This window comes from Musca autumnalis, unplaced genomic scaffold, assembly GCF_047663935.1.
Source record: "Musca autumnalis isolate F117 unplaced genomic scaffold, ASM4766393v1 scaffold_2, whole genome shotgun sequence".
NCBI classification, from domain to species: domain Eukaryota; kingdom Metazoa; phylum Arthropoda; class Insecta; order Diptera; family Muscidae; genus Musca; species Musca autumnalis.
The window spans coordinates 152,996,587-153,013,816 of NW_027411755.1; the positions used below are offsets into that span (position 1 = coordinate 152,996,587).

The window sequence follows — 17,230 nt, forward strand, 5'->3', positions numbered from 1 at the left end:
TTTGCATCGCACCTCTCAATCTAATCATAACCATATAATTATATTATCATATACTTAGTATTAAAAGTTGTCAGCAATTAATATCCAGAAATATTATAGGAGTGCATTTTTTTGCACAATGGAAGGTGTAAAGTTCAAACTTCTTAGATATCCAATCTCAATGTATATCATCACACACGAAGAATTTGGTGGTAATTGTTTAAAAGAGTCAGATTTTTTTTTGTTTTTTTTTTTTTTTTTAAGTTATAAATTATGTGAGTGATAAGCAGCCATCTTATCAAAATTAAGATATTAGATATGAAGGTATGAAATGCATAGTATCTTATTCAAAAGCGTTTTTTTCGTACCCTTGCATTGTGAGTATAAAAAGCAAAAGAGAGATTTTTAGTTTATGTAGTTGTCAAAATGCGCAGGGTGTTGTGTGTTGTACTGCTTGTCGTGGGCTTGTTGGGTTGTAGTGTGGCGGCCGCCGGGCCTGGTATGGCCCGTTATGATGATTTTAAAGTTTATAAAATCTACATAAAAGATGAACAACAATTAAGTCAACTGAAAAAGTTTAAAGATATTTTGCCGGTATGTTGAAAATTTATAAATGCAAGTGAAACAGATGGAGAAATATTGAAATTTTTTTTCGGTTATTGTTTTGTAGATTCGTTACTTGAATGAAATCACATCGGCTAACCAAAATTACGATGTAACAATTGATCCGGTTAATCAAGCTAAGCTGGAAGAACAAATGAAATATTATGAAATGGAATATCGTGTGACCATTGAGGATTTACAAAGGTAAGTTAAGATAAAAGTGGCATTAGCTAGGCTCTCGGGTGATATTTGAAGTTCCTCCAGAGTTTGTGAATCAAAATACTCCATGGAAACTTAGATCACCATATATAGATGAGAGATATTGTAGAAGAAATCAAATTTGACAAATTTCTTGTAAAAAAAATCACGAAAAATTTAATTTTTCGTGCTTAATAAGTGGCCATACCCCCTTAAGTCCGAAAATGGACCATATCGGGCCACTCCTTACTCCTTACCCTCCTTAAAATAGTGAGCACAACAACTCACGAAGAAAGTAACCTAATTGCATGGACATACATCGGGTTCGAATATGCACGCAGAGAAAAAATATTTTTCGCTTTTGTTGGAACAAAAATATCTGTTTTGGTTCCAAAAATGTATTTGTTTTGTTCAAACATTGTAATCCAAATCCAAAAATACCATCTTTTGTTCCAAACATAGAAAACAAAAACAACTTTCGAATTTCCGCAATATTGTAAAAATCGTTAACAAAACCGATTGTAGGAACTATCAAAATCTAATTTTCTTTACAAAAAGTATTGTCAACCCAGAAATTTTTGATTTGAGTGCATATACTTCTCATGTACACTTTTCACATAACTTGGATATAAATGTCGCGTATAATATTGCAATCATTGATGAACACAATACATGGTTTGCTGCATTGGCTGACAATAAAGACAAACAAAAAGCCACAAGCCCCCACCACAACATAAGGAATAATTAAACACCATAACAAACTCCGGTATAACACCAAACCTCAAAGCACAATGAAGATAGATAAATGAAACAAAACAGAAACAAATAAAAACAAGAGTCTCATTGTTGGTATACATACACACAAAAACAAAGATAAAGGCATCATATCATACAAACAAAACTCACCATAATTGTTTTTTTCAACACGGCATCGAATAGCGAGAGAAGAGAAAAAATTGTCGAAGAAAAGAGAGAACTATTGTCCAGTTGACAAAAACTATTTTTGGATTTAACAAAACCCAATTGTTGGAATCACAATACTACATTTGGAATTTAACAATATCTTTACAATACATATTTTGCTCTTCGAATATTGTTGGATCAATCATATTTTTTTCTCTGCGTGTGGACTATATCGATCCACTCCTTCGGGTACATCCCACACAAAAATCAGAAAAAATGAAGTTTAAGATTTCCTCTCGTATCGTTTTAATTCTTTTCCGCATATTGTCCTTGCGTCCCCTTTTACGATGGTATAATTTTTCGTCCTCAATAAGTGGTCATAACCCCTTAAGTCCGAACATGCCACGCCTTTCAGAACCTCCTCCACAGAAGTTCAAAATTGTTCGCTAAAATGGTGAGCACAACAGTTCACGAAGAAAGTAACCGAATTGCGTGGACATAGATCGGGTTCGAATAGGGTTGAAGTTTCAGATCTCCTCTAGGATCGTTTTGAATTTTTTCATCATATTGTCCTTGCGTGCCCCTTTACGATGGTACAATTTTTATCGGCCATACTTCCTGGGATAATGGCCTAAAAGCTCAAAGAAACTTTGACGGCAGCAACTAAAATGGCAAATCCCCAACATAACTATCGAAGGGAGTTTCTGATTGGTCCAAACTTTGCACATCGTATGATTTCATCTAGTCACGTATTAGGTTAAAATACGGACTATATCGGACCCGTCCTTCGGGTACCTCCCACATAAATTTGAGTAAAGTGCAGTTTAACAGCTCATCTCAGATAGTTTTGAAATGTTTTTCCAAAAAGTGCTTCTTGCAGGCCCTTTTACGACGGCACATTTTTTTCGGCGGCAAGTTCATACTTTCTGAGATAATGGCCCAAAGGCTAAAAAAAGCCTGCTGGCGCTTTGGTACTACGTAAGATAACCCTCGAAGGGAGAAACCGATTTGGTCCAAACGTTGTTCATCGTTTTATTCTTTACAGCCTCGAATTATGTCCGAATATCGACTACAACGGATCACTCTTTCGGGTACCTTCCATACAAATTTGGAAAGAGTGCAGTTTAAGGACTATTCTGGGATCGTTTTTAAATTGTTGGTAACATGTTTTGTATGCGGCCCTAGCAAAAATGGTACAATTTTTTTGGGGAGAATCTATAATTCCTGAGAATTTGGGGCAAAAACTCAAAAACCCCAGAAGTATTGTGTTTCCTTATTTCTTTAGGATCGAAGCTGAGTGTATAGCTCTGTCGGCACAGCTAACTAATACTTTTTTACTTGTTTTTTTATCCACCTTCTTTCAGTGTTATTGAGGACAGCCTGCCCAAAGCTCGCAGCACCGGCATGACTTGGGATTCATTCCACAATTTGGATGATATTTATAATTTTGTAGACAACCTAACCATGTCGTTTCCCAATCTCATTACACCCTTTACCTTTGGCTATTCGTATGAGGGAAGACCCATGAAAGCTGTGAAGATTTCCTATAAGCCCAACAACAAAGCCATCTTTATCGAAAGTCAAATGCATGCCATTGAATGGATTTCTTCGGCCACCAGTACTTGTTTCTTCAATAAATTGCTTAATTCTCAAGATAAAAATATGCGTCAATTGTTGATGAATTACGATTGGATATATGTTCCCATTATGAATCCGGATGGTTTCGTCTACACTCATACTGTGGAGAGATTATGGCGTAAAAATCGCAAACCCACCGGTTTTTCCAACTCTTCAGGTATATGTTATGGCACCGATTTGAATCGTAACTTTGGCTATGAATGGGGTGCCTTGTCGGCCTGGAATTTCAATGAACCCTGTGATCATTGGTATGGTGGCGCCAAACCTGATTCCGAACCGGAAGTTTTAAATTTACAAGCATTCATCAATTCGTTCCCCGAGGATTATATTCGAATGTATGTTCCCCTCCATTCGTATGGTAATTTGATCCTGCTACCCTATGGACATACAAGTGATATATTCCCACCCAATTACGATCAAATGATGCGAATTGCTAAAGCTTTTGCTGATGCTGCTAAAGTGAAATATGGCACCGTCTTCAAGTACGGTTCAACGGGAACAATTAATTGTAAGTATTACTAACGAAACATCCAAATACTGGGACACAATGAGAGTTGTGTATATTTTATATATATTTTTTTCAGTATCTGGTTATGTATCTGGTGCATCAAAAGACTGGGCATATGGTGTCAAAAAAATACCCTACACCGGTACCATTGAATTGCGTGATTATGGTGAATATGGTTTCTTCTTGCCACCCAATCAAATCAAAGAAGTTTGCGAAGAGGTTACAGATGGCATCATTGCCATGGTTGCAGCTGCTGAAAAAGAAGAACTCTTCCGTAATTCTGGACCAAAGAATTTAACCTCAATTGTCAATGTTATGATGTTGTTGTGTTTGTTGAAATTCCTAACTAAATTTCTTTTGAAATAAAAGTAAAGAAATAAAAAAAAACGAAAGAAATAAACGAAAAATCTTCCTTGTCTTAACTTATATTATGTCTTAAACTTATATTATTAAAGTTATCATTATTTAATATTACTAAAGCTTACCAGTTGCCACTTAGTACAATGGTCGTAACTACTAACCCTGGGAGAGTTACAAACAAACCTCCAAATCTCGTTTCGACCATATAAAAATGAATTTCAATGTCATTTCAAAATTCTGCATACAAATTTCCTTATCGAAACAATTTCATTTAATTGTTAAATATTTTAGCTTCGAATAAATGATTCTTGTCAACATCATAAAGATATCTGTATCTTAAAGATTGCCACGGTATTTTATTGATATCCATAAAAACTTCGTAGAAAAAAATCACATAAATCAATAAATTTGAAACAGTTTTTGATTATAGAAAATGGTCAGTTTCGATAAAATAAAAAACAAAAAATATTTATCTATGCAATGTAAAACACTGCACTACAAAAACATATTTTCAATAATTGTTTGTTCCTTAAAAAATTAGAAGCAGAAAACGGATATGATGACATTTTCACAGTATTCTTCTGTTCATTTGATTTTATGTGAGAAAAGCAATGAACGTAAACAAACAAAACGATTCCCGTGCCAATCACACAAGGCCACAAACTTTTCAGCTACTCTGAATCGTTTCATTCTCACAACCAAAACAAAACCACAAACTTTTCAATGTAAAAAGATGAAAACTGTATGATTGCTGAAATGTACTTCGGCTATGCTTTTCCGAGTTGTTTCATTCACCACCGAAACAAAAAGAATTTTTGGCAAACATTTACTGTGCGAAATGATCAACGACACACTTAGCACACACACATTTGATTGCTTAACAACCCTCCTATCGCTAACATCAACATACTGAACATACTACGGTTGATGTGGTTGATGTTTTCAACCACCAAACGAATGATTCATTCATTGAATCGTTCATGTGTTTTCAACTTTTTCGTTTTATCTGTTGTTGTGGAATTGAGAACTTTTCGCTATTCGTTTTGTTCGCACTCACGAATGTAAACAAAACAAAACTAAACAGCGAGTTCTATCAACGTGGGTTATGTTTCGTTTTGTATTGTTCCTATGGAAAATACGAAACCATTGGAAATGTTATTTAAAGTATTTTTACGTACGCTGGAGAAAAGGTAAAACTAACGAGCACCGTATATTGAAACCAAAAATCGGGCCGACACCTCTCTGCCAGAATATTTTATTACCCAATGAAGAGACTTAATGCCAGATTTCAAAAGTTTCGTTGGCTGAAATCTCCATCTATGGGAATAATATATGCCTGACGTAGGGGATGAAAGATACCAAGCAACGGCCCTGACCTAAAAATGACGCACCCCAGCAAAAAAATCTTACTAAATAATGAGTTTTTTATAGTACTTATCGGTAGCCATAACTACTTACAAAACCCCCTACTAACCCATTATTTTAACAAGGGCATGTCGCACTGAAAAGTTAGTTATTCTAGGCCACTAGAAGTTGAAAAATAAGCTAAAAAACATACGTTCTTTTTCGAACATTTGAAGTGGAATTTGTTTTCAATTTCAACACAATTCTTATTTTTATTTTATTTTATTTCGCTCTCTGCTGGATTTGATCATGCGATCGCTTACGATCATTAAGGGTTGCTTAAATGCTTACATGTGCACCATCAACTGTTCTTTTTTGAACAAAAAGTACCCAGCCGACGATGAGCGTTGAACACACAACCCTCCGATTTGTAGTCGGACACACACGTTCTGTCCCCCCGTACTCAGTAAGGAGTAGTATAATTAGTTCTTTTTATTTAAATTATTACGGTCATGTATCAGAATGGAATATGGACTCCTTCGGCTACCTCTCACAAAAAATTCGGATAAAGTGAAGTTTAAGAGCCCCTCTCGCATCATTTTGATTATTTTTTCTGTAGATGCTAGGAGTAAGTCAATACTTCCTGAGATAATGAAACAATATACCAAAACATATACCTCAAAAACTTTTTTCAAAAATTGCTTCTAAACTTAGTTTAACGTAATTTAATACTTCGAGTCCTTTATGAAGATGTTTGTTTACTAAAAATGTTTGGTATATGTCAATGATTTGCTATAGCCCCAGATTACGCTACGTACAGATTTTGAAGCAAATTCGTGACACAATATCAATATATTTTATATACGGCATAATTATTACGTTTGGTTTGGTTTTGTTCTTTTCTTTTGTCAGTTGCTGGGGGTATATCTCCGTCAGCATAGCTGACTGATACTTTCTTACTTCTTTTAAATAAAACAAGTATGTACGGCGTTAAGTTATACCCTCTACCACGAGTTGTATTACAGAAAAATGGAACAATTAGTTTCTTTTCGTTTATGAAGAAGACTAAATACCTTAATAAAGAGAATTTAAATTTCGTACACTTAAACGCCCAAAGTTTGGTTCCGGGTAGAAATTCATATAAAATAGATGAAATTCGATCTGTTTTTTCTGATAATTCTGTTGACGTCATAGGAGTGTCAGAATCGTGGTTAAAGCCGTATACTGCAAATGAAGCTGTTAATATTGAGGGGTATTGCTTGTTTAGAATGGATAGACTCGTAGGACGCGGCGGAGGCGTTTGCATATATATCAAAAAAACGCTAAAAGTTAAGGCTGTTTGCGAAATAACAAATTATTGCGTATCTGAAGGTATGTTTCTTGAAATTCAAATGAATGGGGGTTTAAAGGTGCTTGTAGGTGTGTTGTATCTTCCATATGGAAATATCTTAAGTTGTGAGAGTGTTATTTGTGATCTCTCGTCTCAATATCAACACATAGTGTTGATGGGGGACTTCAATATTAATGTTTTAACAAGAAATACTGAAATGCGAGACCATCTTAGGCATAGTGGATTGGAGATTGTGCATAATTCAGTTCCCACCCACTATTGTGTGCAATCAAGTACTACTTCACTAATTGATTATTTTTTGGTCAGTGACATAAACTTAGTAAAATCTAAAGGCCAATTTCTCTTACCGTCATTAAACTCACATCACGCTGTAATATTTTTGTCCTATGGTTTAAGCAAAACTGAAGTTCCAGTCATTAGAGAAATACGGGACTATACTCAGCTCAATGTTGATAATTGTTTTGAGGACTTAATGTTATCAGATTTTAGTCTTATTTATGAAACTAATGATTGCAATGCCCAAGTGGAAATATTTAATAGTATTGTTCGTAATGCTTATGATACTCATGTTCCGATTAAAGCTTTGAAGCCGAGGAAAGATTTTAACTGGCTAAATCAGCCAAGAATTCGTAAAGCTGCAGAATTGAAAGATTTAGCTTATCGTGCCTATCTAGAAAATAGAAGTCAAACTAATTGGAAAGTTTACACTAAGTACCGTAATAGGCTAAAAAGTATTATGCGCAGAGAGAGAACTATATTTTTCCGTAATTTCTTTTCATTGGCATCATCAAAAGCTATGTGGACCGAACTTCGAAATTTGGGATATTGCAGCAGTAATGTTGAAAATGTAGACGTCGATGTTAATTCAGCTAATGAATTCTTTGCCTTACCCAGATTGGACAATCCACCGCCAATAGAGTTTGAATTATCTAATGCAAATATGTTTGATGGTTTTTCATTTCGATGTACCAACACAATGGAAATATGCAGAGCTTTGTGTAGTTTTAATTCAAATGCAGTTGGAACAGATGACATACCCTTAAAATTTTTAAAAATTATTTTTCCTGTTGTAGCTGATCATGTATGCCATATTTTCAATACCATATTAACAACATCAACATTTCCAAAAACATGGTGTTTTGCTAGGGTAATACCTATACCAAAAGTTAATACTCCTCAACATTCCAGTGATTTTCGGCCAGTGAGCATTCTTCCAGCTCTTTCAAAAATATTAGAATTTTTAATGAAGGACCAAATCAACGATCACATGGCTGAGAAAAAGTTACTTTCAGAGAAGCAGTCAGGATATAGGAAAGGACACAGTACTACTACTCTAATGATAGATATTGTTGACAAAATTAGGAAGTCCGTGGACGAGAAGAAAATTACGGCATTGATTAGCTTAGACTTTAGTCGCGCTTTTGATTCTATAAGTCATGAAGTATTACTAAATAAGCTGCATCGGTCATTTGAATTCTCACTAGGAGCTTGTCGTTTAATTAAATCATTTTTGTTTCACAGATACCAATACGTTCAAAGTAAGGAAAACACTTCTGCAATACGTCCCTTATATAGAGGGGTGCCTCAAGGATCTATTTGGGGCCCCTTCTATTCTCAATATATATCAATGACATATTCGATACTATACAGTTTATGGATGGCCACTTATACGCAGATGACCTGCAGCTAATTGCCAATGGATGTGAAGGCTCCGAGTCGTATTTTGAAACTTGCGTAAACTCTGAGTTAGAAACCATAAACCATTGGTGTTTGCAAAACTATATAAGTACAAATCCTACTAAGTCAAAATCTATTATTTTTAAGCCATTGTCGCATTATCCAATCACTTTCACCTTTAATAACTGCAATATACAGAATGTACGGTCTTTAAAAATATTGGGCTTTCATGTTGACGACCAGCTGGATTTCAATGACCACATTAACAATGTGGTTATGAAAACTACATTTCTTTTGCGGAAAATGTACAATACTAGCTCCCCTCTTCCTCTCAGAGTGAGAAAAATTGTTGGGAAATCTTTGATATTACCAATAATCACATATGGCTTAGAAGTGTATTCTGGTACATGTTCAGGTAGTCTAAAACGTTTGAAATTGTGTATAAACCGTATTGTAAGATATGTCTACAACATAAAACGTAACAATCATGTAACACCCTGCACCATTGATTTCTTAGGTTTGACATTCGACAACTTTATAAACTTAAGAATTTTATCCTTATTGTACAAAATTATGCAAACCCGAACACCGATACAGCTTTATTCGAAATTTCAGTTCGGAATCTCAGAACGCATTCATTCTTTTCCCGTTCCTCGTTTCCATTCATTAATTATGCGACGATCATTTCACGTGAGGGCAGTAAGAATTTGGAACAATAGCATACCGTATGAAATGAGACATTTTTCAGCTTCATACCGCAAATTTATAGAGTTAGCAAAACAATATATATAATTTCTAGCATTGTGTTTGTTAATGATCAATTGGTACCAATCAATCTTTTTTTAACTGCTTTTAGATGTATATTATATTCATCCATATTCGTGTTAAATATAAACTTATTTAGATTTAAGTTTGGTTTTTTATGTAATGTAAACTTAATATCTAATAATGTAAATTATATTGTAAAATTATTTTTGTACGTCTCTACTGTTGCCTTGTGTAATCGACTATGGCCAAGAAGGCTTTAGATTATACATAAATAAAATGAAATGAAATGAAAATAAATTTCAGCAACCTTCAAAATACCAAAATTCGGGGGGTACCGTTCTAAATACCAAATTTCCGATATTTCGGTAAGATAATGTACTAAAAACCTTAAAAATACCGAAAATCAAAAGGTACGTTTTTATGGTGGATATAGAAAGACGTGGACTGATAATTCTCTTCTGGGATATTTTTATAACCCAATGGAAGACTAAGAAAAAATTCAGTCATTTCGGTGGGATATTGACGTCACAACCTTCAGAATTACGAAAATCGGGAGGTACCGTTCTATGGGGAGCTATACCTATACCGACGAATTCAATCGAAAAGGCTTTTACCTCCAACGTAGACTAAATACAAAATTTCAGGCATTTCGGTGGGTTGTTTGTGTCACAAACTTCGAAATGCCGAGAATCGTGAGGTACCGTTCTATAGGAGGGGAAAGTTGAATACCCCCGACGAAGACTAAATACCAAATGTCAGCTTTTTCGATGGGTTATTGTAGCCACAACCTTTAAAATCCGGAAAATCGGGAGGTTCTATTGGGGCTATATTAAGGAGTGTACCTGTACGGCCAAATTTTTGCGGAAAAACTATATACCAAATGTCAGTCATTTCTGTGCAATATTGATGCCAAGGCTTCCAAAATACCGAAAATCGGGGGTACCGTTCTAAGGGGGCTATTATAGACAAGGACCTTTACCGAGAAATTTCTGGGGGAAAGTTGTATACCCCAAACAAACACTAAATACCAAATTTAAGCCATTTCGATGGATTATTGTGACCACAACCTTCAAAATACCGAAAATCGGGAGGGACCGTTCGATGGGTGTTATATTAAGGCGTAGACCTCTACCTACAAACTGCCGGGGGAAAGTTTTATACCCACAAGGAAGACTAAATACCTAATTTGAGTCATTTCAGTGGAATATTGAGCCCAAAACTTTCAAAAGAACGTAAATCGGGTGGTACCGTTATATGGGAGCCATATCAAAACGAGGACCGATAAAGCCCATTTGCAATACCAAATACCATTTGAAACATCTTTACCAAATTACAAAGCTCTATCTTCAAAATTGCGAGCTGTATCTTGATTTCAACAGACGGGCGGACGGACAGACGGACATGGTTATATCGACTTACCCCCATTATTATGAGCCTTCTTTTGTCATAGTTTGGATTTACCGAACAGATTTATAGCGTTCCGGTTAACTTAAAGTTGAAAGTGATGATTGAATTTCAAGGAGGAGCGTCGTGGCATTAACTTTCAATGTAAAAATTATATTTTTAATGTATCCAAATTAGTTTATTTTGCGTTTTAAAATCCATCAGATAGTAAAAGAACACATATAAAAATGGCCCTTAGAGTTTTAGAGACTATTTGTACAGAGAATTGCTGGTATAGGTCAACGTTTTGATATAGCTTCCACAGAACAGTAATTACCTATTTTTAGCATTTATTAGCTTTTAACCAAATTATCCAACAGAAGTAGATGAAATTTTGAATTTATTCTTCTTTAGGGTTTTAAGGGGTTATCCCTACTTGTCAATTTCAGAAAATCAAAAAACATTTATTGGCTTATTTTGAAGTATGTACTACTTGTACTTCTTGTACTTCAAAATAAGCCAATCAAGTCGATCGGAGCAAAATTGGCTGAGATATGACCTTTCAAAGTGGAGAACCCGTAGTGGTTTGTGTGTTAAGGCGTATTTTATTGGTTTATTATACCACTTCTTTTTGCATAATGTTAATGTACCTCACACTGGCTACCTGCTGGGAATTTCCTGAAATGAATTCCCTTGTAACCTATGAATGAAACATGTGGACGGTCATTCATTCATTTCCAGGTCCAGGTATAGAAGTATTGTACCTGTGAATGGGCGTTTTCATATTATAAAGCCGCTCATTCATTATTTTTTGTCAATTAGTGTCAACGAAAGAGATTGTTCTACATAACAAAAAACAGTGTATTTTATTATACTTTTCAAAATGGATAGGAAAAAAGTTTCACGAATCCAATTCACGATATGCATGAGGCAATATGGGCGACATTTGATCATTACAGTTCAAGCGATACAAATCCACGTTACGAGAGACTCGTGGTGTTCATATCAACTGGCTCGGGCAAGAAAAGAGGCATTCATACACGATTACAGACCACTTCCATCAAATGTTTTGGATGCTATTAGACCTATATACAACGATCTAAGTAAAGAGTCTTTACTCGAAAGATGCATCGGCGGCTTCAATCAAAATAGCAACGAAAGCTTCAATCAACTTATTTGGAAAATTTGCCCCAAAACTCTTTCAAGTGGAGAACTCGTTGTAAATTTAGCAGCTTCCATTGCGATTGGTCTTTTTAACGAAGGTAAAAAATCATTGTTATTTTAGTTGAGCTCGATCTAAGTGAGCTGTGTACAAAACGCACACGAATATGCTAAAAAATCGACCAAGCATGAATTGCACTGGAAGAGAGACGTGCGTCCGAGTGTACTCGTGAAGGAAGAATGTTGCGAAGGCAACACCAAATTTCCATTTTACAAGCTGCATAGTCGGCGGAAGAGCTCCTGTACGGACCAGGAATAGATGTCTCCTTGTAATTATACCAAAAATACATTTTTTATTCATGTAAACCGAAATTAAAACTTAAAACGAGTTTTTCTCGAAATGCCATTTTTGAAGTCGGTGCCAACGATAGCTCGAAAACGGATAGACCGATCTTCGTATATTTTGGTGTGCTTATTAAATACCAAACATTTTTCAACGGTGGCAAATTCCCCTCAGTGATGTTGGCGACATTTTCTGAGTATTTCAGCCTTGTAAAACTTCTCTACAAGTGGTGTCTTAGGACACGCCGTTCGGACTCGGCAATAAACAGTAGGTCCCATATCATTGAGCTAATATGACTCGGGGTGCACTCATTGATATGAGAGAAGTCTCCCTTGTCCCATCTGGGATGTTTGTGGAACAATTATTATTATATTATTATATATTATTAAATACATAAAAACCTTGTCTTTAAGCGAGACAGATTTTTTTTAAATTTTTTTGGGCGAAAAACGGTCCATTTTTATACCCTACACTACTATGTGGGGAGGGTATTATAAGTTGGTTTTGGTTTATATATACCAAAATGAATGTCTCGACGAGCTGAGTCGATCTATGTATGTCCGTCCTTCCGTCTGTCCATCTAAACCTTGTAATCACGCTACAGGTCGCAATTTTGATCGGAGAGTCACGAAATTTTGGGTGTTGATGGGGGTCCCAGAGGGGAAGAAGCCTATTGATAATAATTTAGGGGTCGGATAATATTTAGGGGTCGGAATGGGCAAAAAACTGATGTGGATAAAAAGACAACGTTTTTTTCCAAAGCGAATATCTAAGCTTCTATAAGGGGTATACAAAAAGCAAAACCTGGCAATGAAAGTAGAAAATATCACCTTTACAACGATGTACCGTAGGTGACCAAATAACGGAGATATCGCAATAGTCGGTAATACATCCCATTTTTCCATTTTTTTGGAAATCACGCTACAGGTCGCAATTTTGATCGGTACAGGTCGCAATTTTGATCGGATCGTCACGAAATTTCGAGGGTTACTGAGGGTCTCACAGAGGAAGAAGCCAATTGATTTTGGTTATGGTCGGATAATATTCAGCGGTCGGTATGAGCAAAAACTTTATTTGGAGAAAAAGTCAACATTTTATTCCAAAGCAAATATCTCAGCGTCTATAATGGTATACAAAAAGCAAAACCTGGCAATGAAAGTAGAAAATATCACCTTTACAACGATGTAACGTAGGTTATCATAGGTGGTCAAAAAACGAAGATATCGCAATAGTCACTAATAGAACCCAACTTTTCATTTTTGCGATTTTAATGGTTGGGGACCTTCTAAAAGCAAAGCCTGACTAAGAAAGTAGAAAATCCCATCTTTAAAATTATGCAAAGTAGGTTGGCATAGGTAGTCAAATAATACATATATCGCAATAGTCGTTAATGCATCCCTTTTTTCCACTTTTTCTGCAATCACACTACAGGTCGGAATTTTGATCGGATCATCACGAAATTTTCTCACAGAGATAGAAACCTATTGATGTTGGTGATGTCGATAGTAATCAAATATAAAATTAAATATTAATTATTTTGGATCAGTTCGCCTTAAGTCATTTAATATAAAAGCCAGATAGGTGAAAACTTTCGCATCTCCATAAAAGAAATGTTTTCGAGTGAAAAGGTTATGCACAGAGGTAGTGGTGTAGGGTATCACATAGTCGGCCCCGTACCGACTATAGCCTTTTCTCACTTGTTTTCGTTAAAATCGAAATTTTGACATTTACAGGTCACCATTTTTGTTAAAATAGATTTTTCAAAATTCTGTCTCGCTTATAGACAAGATTATTAGGTTCTTAAAACGCGCACCAAAATATTTGAAGATCGGCCCATTCGTTTTCGAGCAAGCGTTGGCACCGCAAAATGCTTTTACAAAAAATGGGTTTCGCAGGTAGCCATTTACCACAAAACTGTTTAATATTTTACAACAACAAAAATTCCAAAGGCAGTTTAAGATGTCCTCTTTCATAGGAATAAAAGTTTTCTCAGAAAAAAGTATGAAAATTGAGTTTTTTTTTGGCCAGCATAACTAGGGATAACCCCTTAAAACATTCCTGCTGAGAATTGTAGGTGCAGTTAAACGTTTTGATATAGTCCCTATAGAACGGCGCCTTTCGATGTTTGATATTTTTAAGCTTTTAGCCACATTTTCCCACCATAATGGCTAACATTTAATATTTGGTCTTCATTGGGAGGCTAAAATATTCCTGCTAAGAATTGATCGTATAGTTCACGCTTTGATATAGTCCTCATATAACTGTACCTTCGTTCACGGCGTGAACTTTACGCGCTCTTACAGTGCTACCAGTATATAAAAGTAAAGAATGAACATGCCTAAAAATATGCTTTACTTGACAAATTTGAAAGTACTGTATAAAATGATCTGAATGTTTTATATCGATTTAATATTAATTATGCAACAAATTAAACGTGAACAAGTTTGGTTCTATCCAGCTTAGACACGACATTATGTCGGTCGGTCCAAACAATTTATACACTCCACCATGAAATATTCGGAACTTTAATGGAATAACTAATTTTCACAATTTTATGTGGAGTTTTTTTGAGCATTGTGAGAGCCAAATACCAGACTTTAGCTAATTCGGTCAGATAAAATCGGACGAACTATACCTAAATCAATAAAAAAAAATCGAAAAGCTGGAGTAACCGTTATATGGCGATATACCTAAATTTATTGACAGTTTTTGTGAATGAGTTTCGTAAATGCAGGAAACATCAAATGTCACATTACGGGTAGATCAGTAATTTTTTTTTTGTTAAAACCCTAACATTATATGGGAGCTATTCCAAAACATGGGCCTATGTCGAGCATTTTTGGTGGAGAAGTTTCGTGACTGCAGGGAATCTCAAATATTTCTATCTGAGTGCAGCAGGTGACAATACAATCGAAATTATTTTAAACATAAGTTATTGTTTAGTTATAGGTCGTATTAATGGATACTGTATTGTAAATATCCAAACTATTACTTTCAAAATACCATAAATCGAATGGATGCTACATCAAAACGTGGACCAGTATTGACAAACTTGTGGGGGAAAGTTTTGTAGGCCTAAACAAGACTAAAGGTAGAATTAGTCATGACATAGCCCATAACGCCATAATCATAGAAAACTAAAAACCATTTGGTTCTTATGGTTATGGCTCTGTCATTATGTTTTCTTACTACTAATCGAATACATTGATTTCTATAATTTTGGTTAAATCAACTGATTGATATGGCCTTATGGCGTTATGGTTATGTCATAATTAATTCTACCTTAAGTGCTGGGAATTTCAGTGTGTAAAATTGGGTCACTTGACATTTTTTTTTTTTTTTGGGAAAGTTTGTAGTTCCTAAGAGGACTAAATTTTAAATTTCAGTCATTTCAGCGTGATAATGAGGACAAAACCTTGCCAATACCGACAATTGGGCGGTACCGTTCTATGTGGGCTATATCAAACCGATGATCGATATAGCTAATTTTCAATACCAAAAATCATAGGAATAGTAGAAACTTCCATACCAAATAATAAAGCTCTACTTTAAATGTTAAGAGCTGTATCATAATTTTAACAGGCGGACGGTCATGGTCATATTGACTTCGCATTTTATGCTGTTTAAGAATATATATGCTTCAAAAGGTCATCGACGAATATTTAGTAAAAACTGAATACCAAATTTAATTATATATACCCTCCACATTATAGTTGAGGATATAAAAACAATTTGTAAGGGAAGTCTAATGTTTATTCCGAATTTCTTCCGTCAGAACTTTTCCCATTCGAGAAACAGTTTCACATACAGTCGAACTTCTCTATAATGAAATTGTTTTTAAGGCACAAGTGGAAATTCTCACACAAAATAATCTCTCTATAACGATTATTTTCTATAACCTAGTAATTCATTGGTCTCCAAGTGCTACGTTATAGAGAAGATCGAGTGACTTGCATGCAAAGTCAGAATCGTCAAAAGTATGCACAGATTCTGCCCACAATTGCAAAGAACTCGACAAAAAAATGTGAACCTTGCCTGTGTTACAAAGAAATGATCCGAATCTCCTACGTCATCAATCTGCTGTCATCTGGAAAATGAATCGTTTACAAGTTGTAATATTAACAATAAAAAATCCGGACTGAACTTTTCATCCTTCACCATAAAATATTCTGAACTAAAATGGAACAGTTAGTTCCCTTTTCAGTCCGCAACTTTGGATGGAGAAGTCTTTCGACCACAGATATACCAAATGCCTTAATTAAGCCAAAAAATGGATCTAACAAGTAAGAACGGCCGGGCTGAAATTTGTATATACTGTACTGAAGTAAAATGGAAAAATTAGTTCCACATCGTATATCAAAATACTAAGCTTTTCCGTCACGCCAAGGTTATTCCTATGAGAAGTCAAGTTAGAGCCACTTTAGTAGAAAAATCTTTAAAAACTGCATATCGGACGGTATCGTTTACATTTCATCTTCAAAACCTGCTATCAAAGGGCGACTTCTCTTATATCAATGAGTGCACCCCGATTCATATTAGCTCAATGATATGTGACCTAAAGTTTACCGCCGAGTCCGAACGACATCTCCCTTGTCCCATCTGGGATGTTTGTGGAACAAGTAAAAAAGTATCAGTTGGCTTGGCCGACAGAGATATAGCCTCACCCTCGGACCTAAAGAAAAGAAGTAATACACAATACTTCTGACGTCTATATAATACGATGTACAACGTTTGGACCAAATTGGTTTCTCCCTTCGAGGGTTATCTTACGCACTACCCAGTTTAGTTGGTACCGGCAGGCTTTTTTGGAGCTTTTGGGCCATTATCTCAAAAAGTAAGGACTTACCTAAAAAAACATGTACCGTCGTAATGGGGAAAGCGTTACAAGTTGTACAATAAAAACCAAAGGGATTCGAAGTCCAAATTTTGGACCGATTCGGGTGATCCGTTCGAGAGTTATCGTGTGCTCCAGCCACCACCACACATGGTATTTTAAACCTTTCGGGCTATTTTC

The 17,230-nt window shown here is 35.5% G+C and overlaps 1 protein-coding gene across 1 annotated transcript; it reads left to right on the forward strand.

Annotated features, from left to right (window-relative positions):
* Window positions 1-405: 405 nt before the first annotated feature.
* On the forward strand, window positions 406-4,195 carry LOC141392424 (zinc carboxypeptidase-like). The gene is made up of 4 exons (XM_073965367.1): window positions 406-573; window positions 650-786; window positions 3,048-3,829; window positions 3,906-4,195. Exons 1-4 carry the CDS (start codon window positions 406-408, stop codon window positions 4,193-4,195), a joined length of 1,377 nt encoding a protein of 458 aa, XP_073821468.1.
* Window positions 4,196-17,230: the final 13,035 nt, after the last annotated feature.

Coding starts and splice junctions, on each gene's coding strand:
- LOC141392424 (XM_073965367.1), top strand. CDS start 406: ATGCGCAGGGTGTTGTGTGTTGTACTGCTTGTCGTGGGCTTGTTGGGT. Junction 787..3,047: donor ACCATTGAGGATTTACAAAG/GTAAGTTAAGAT, acceptor ACCTTCTTTCAG/TGTTATTGAGGACAGCCTGC. Junction 3,830..3,905: donor TTCAACGGGAACAATTAATT/GTAAGTATTACT, acceptor TATTTTTTTCAG/TATCTGGTTATGTATCTGGT.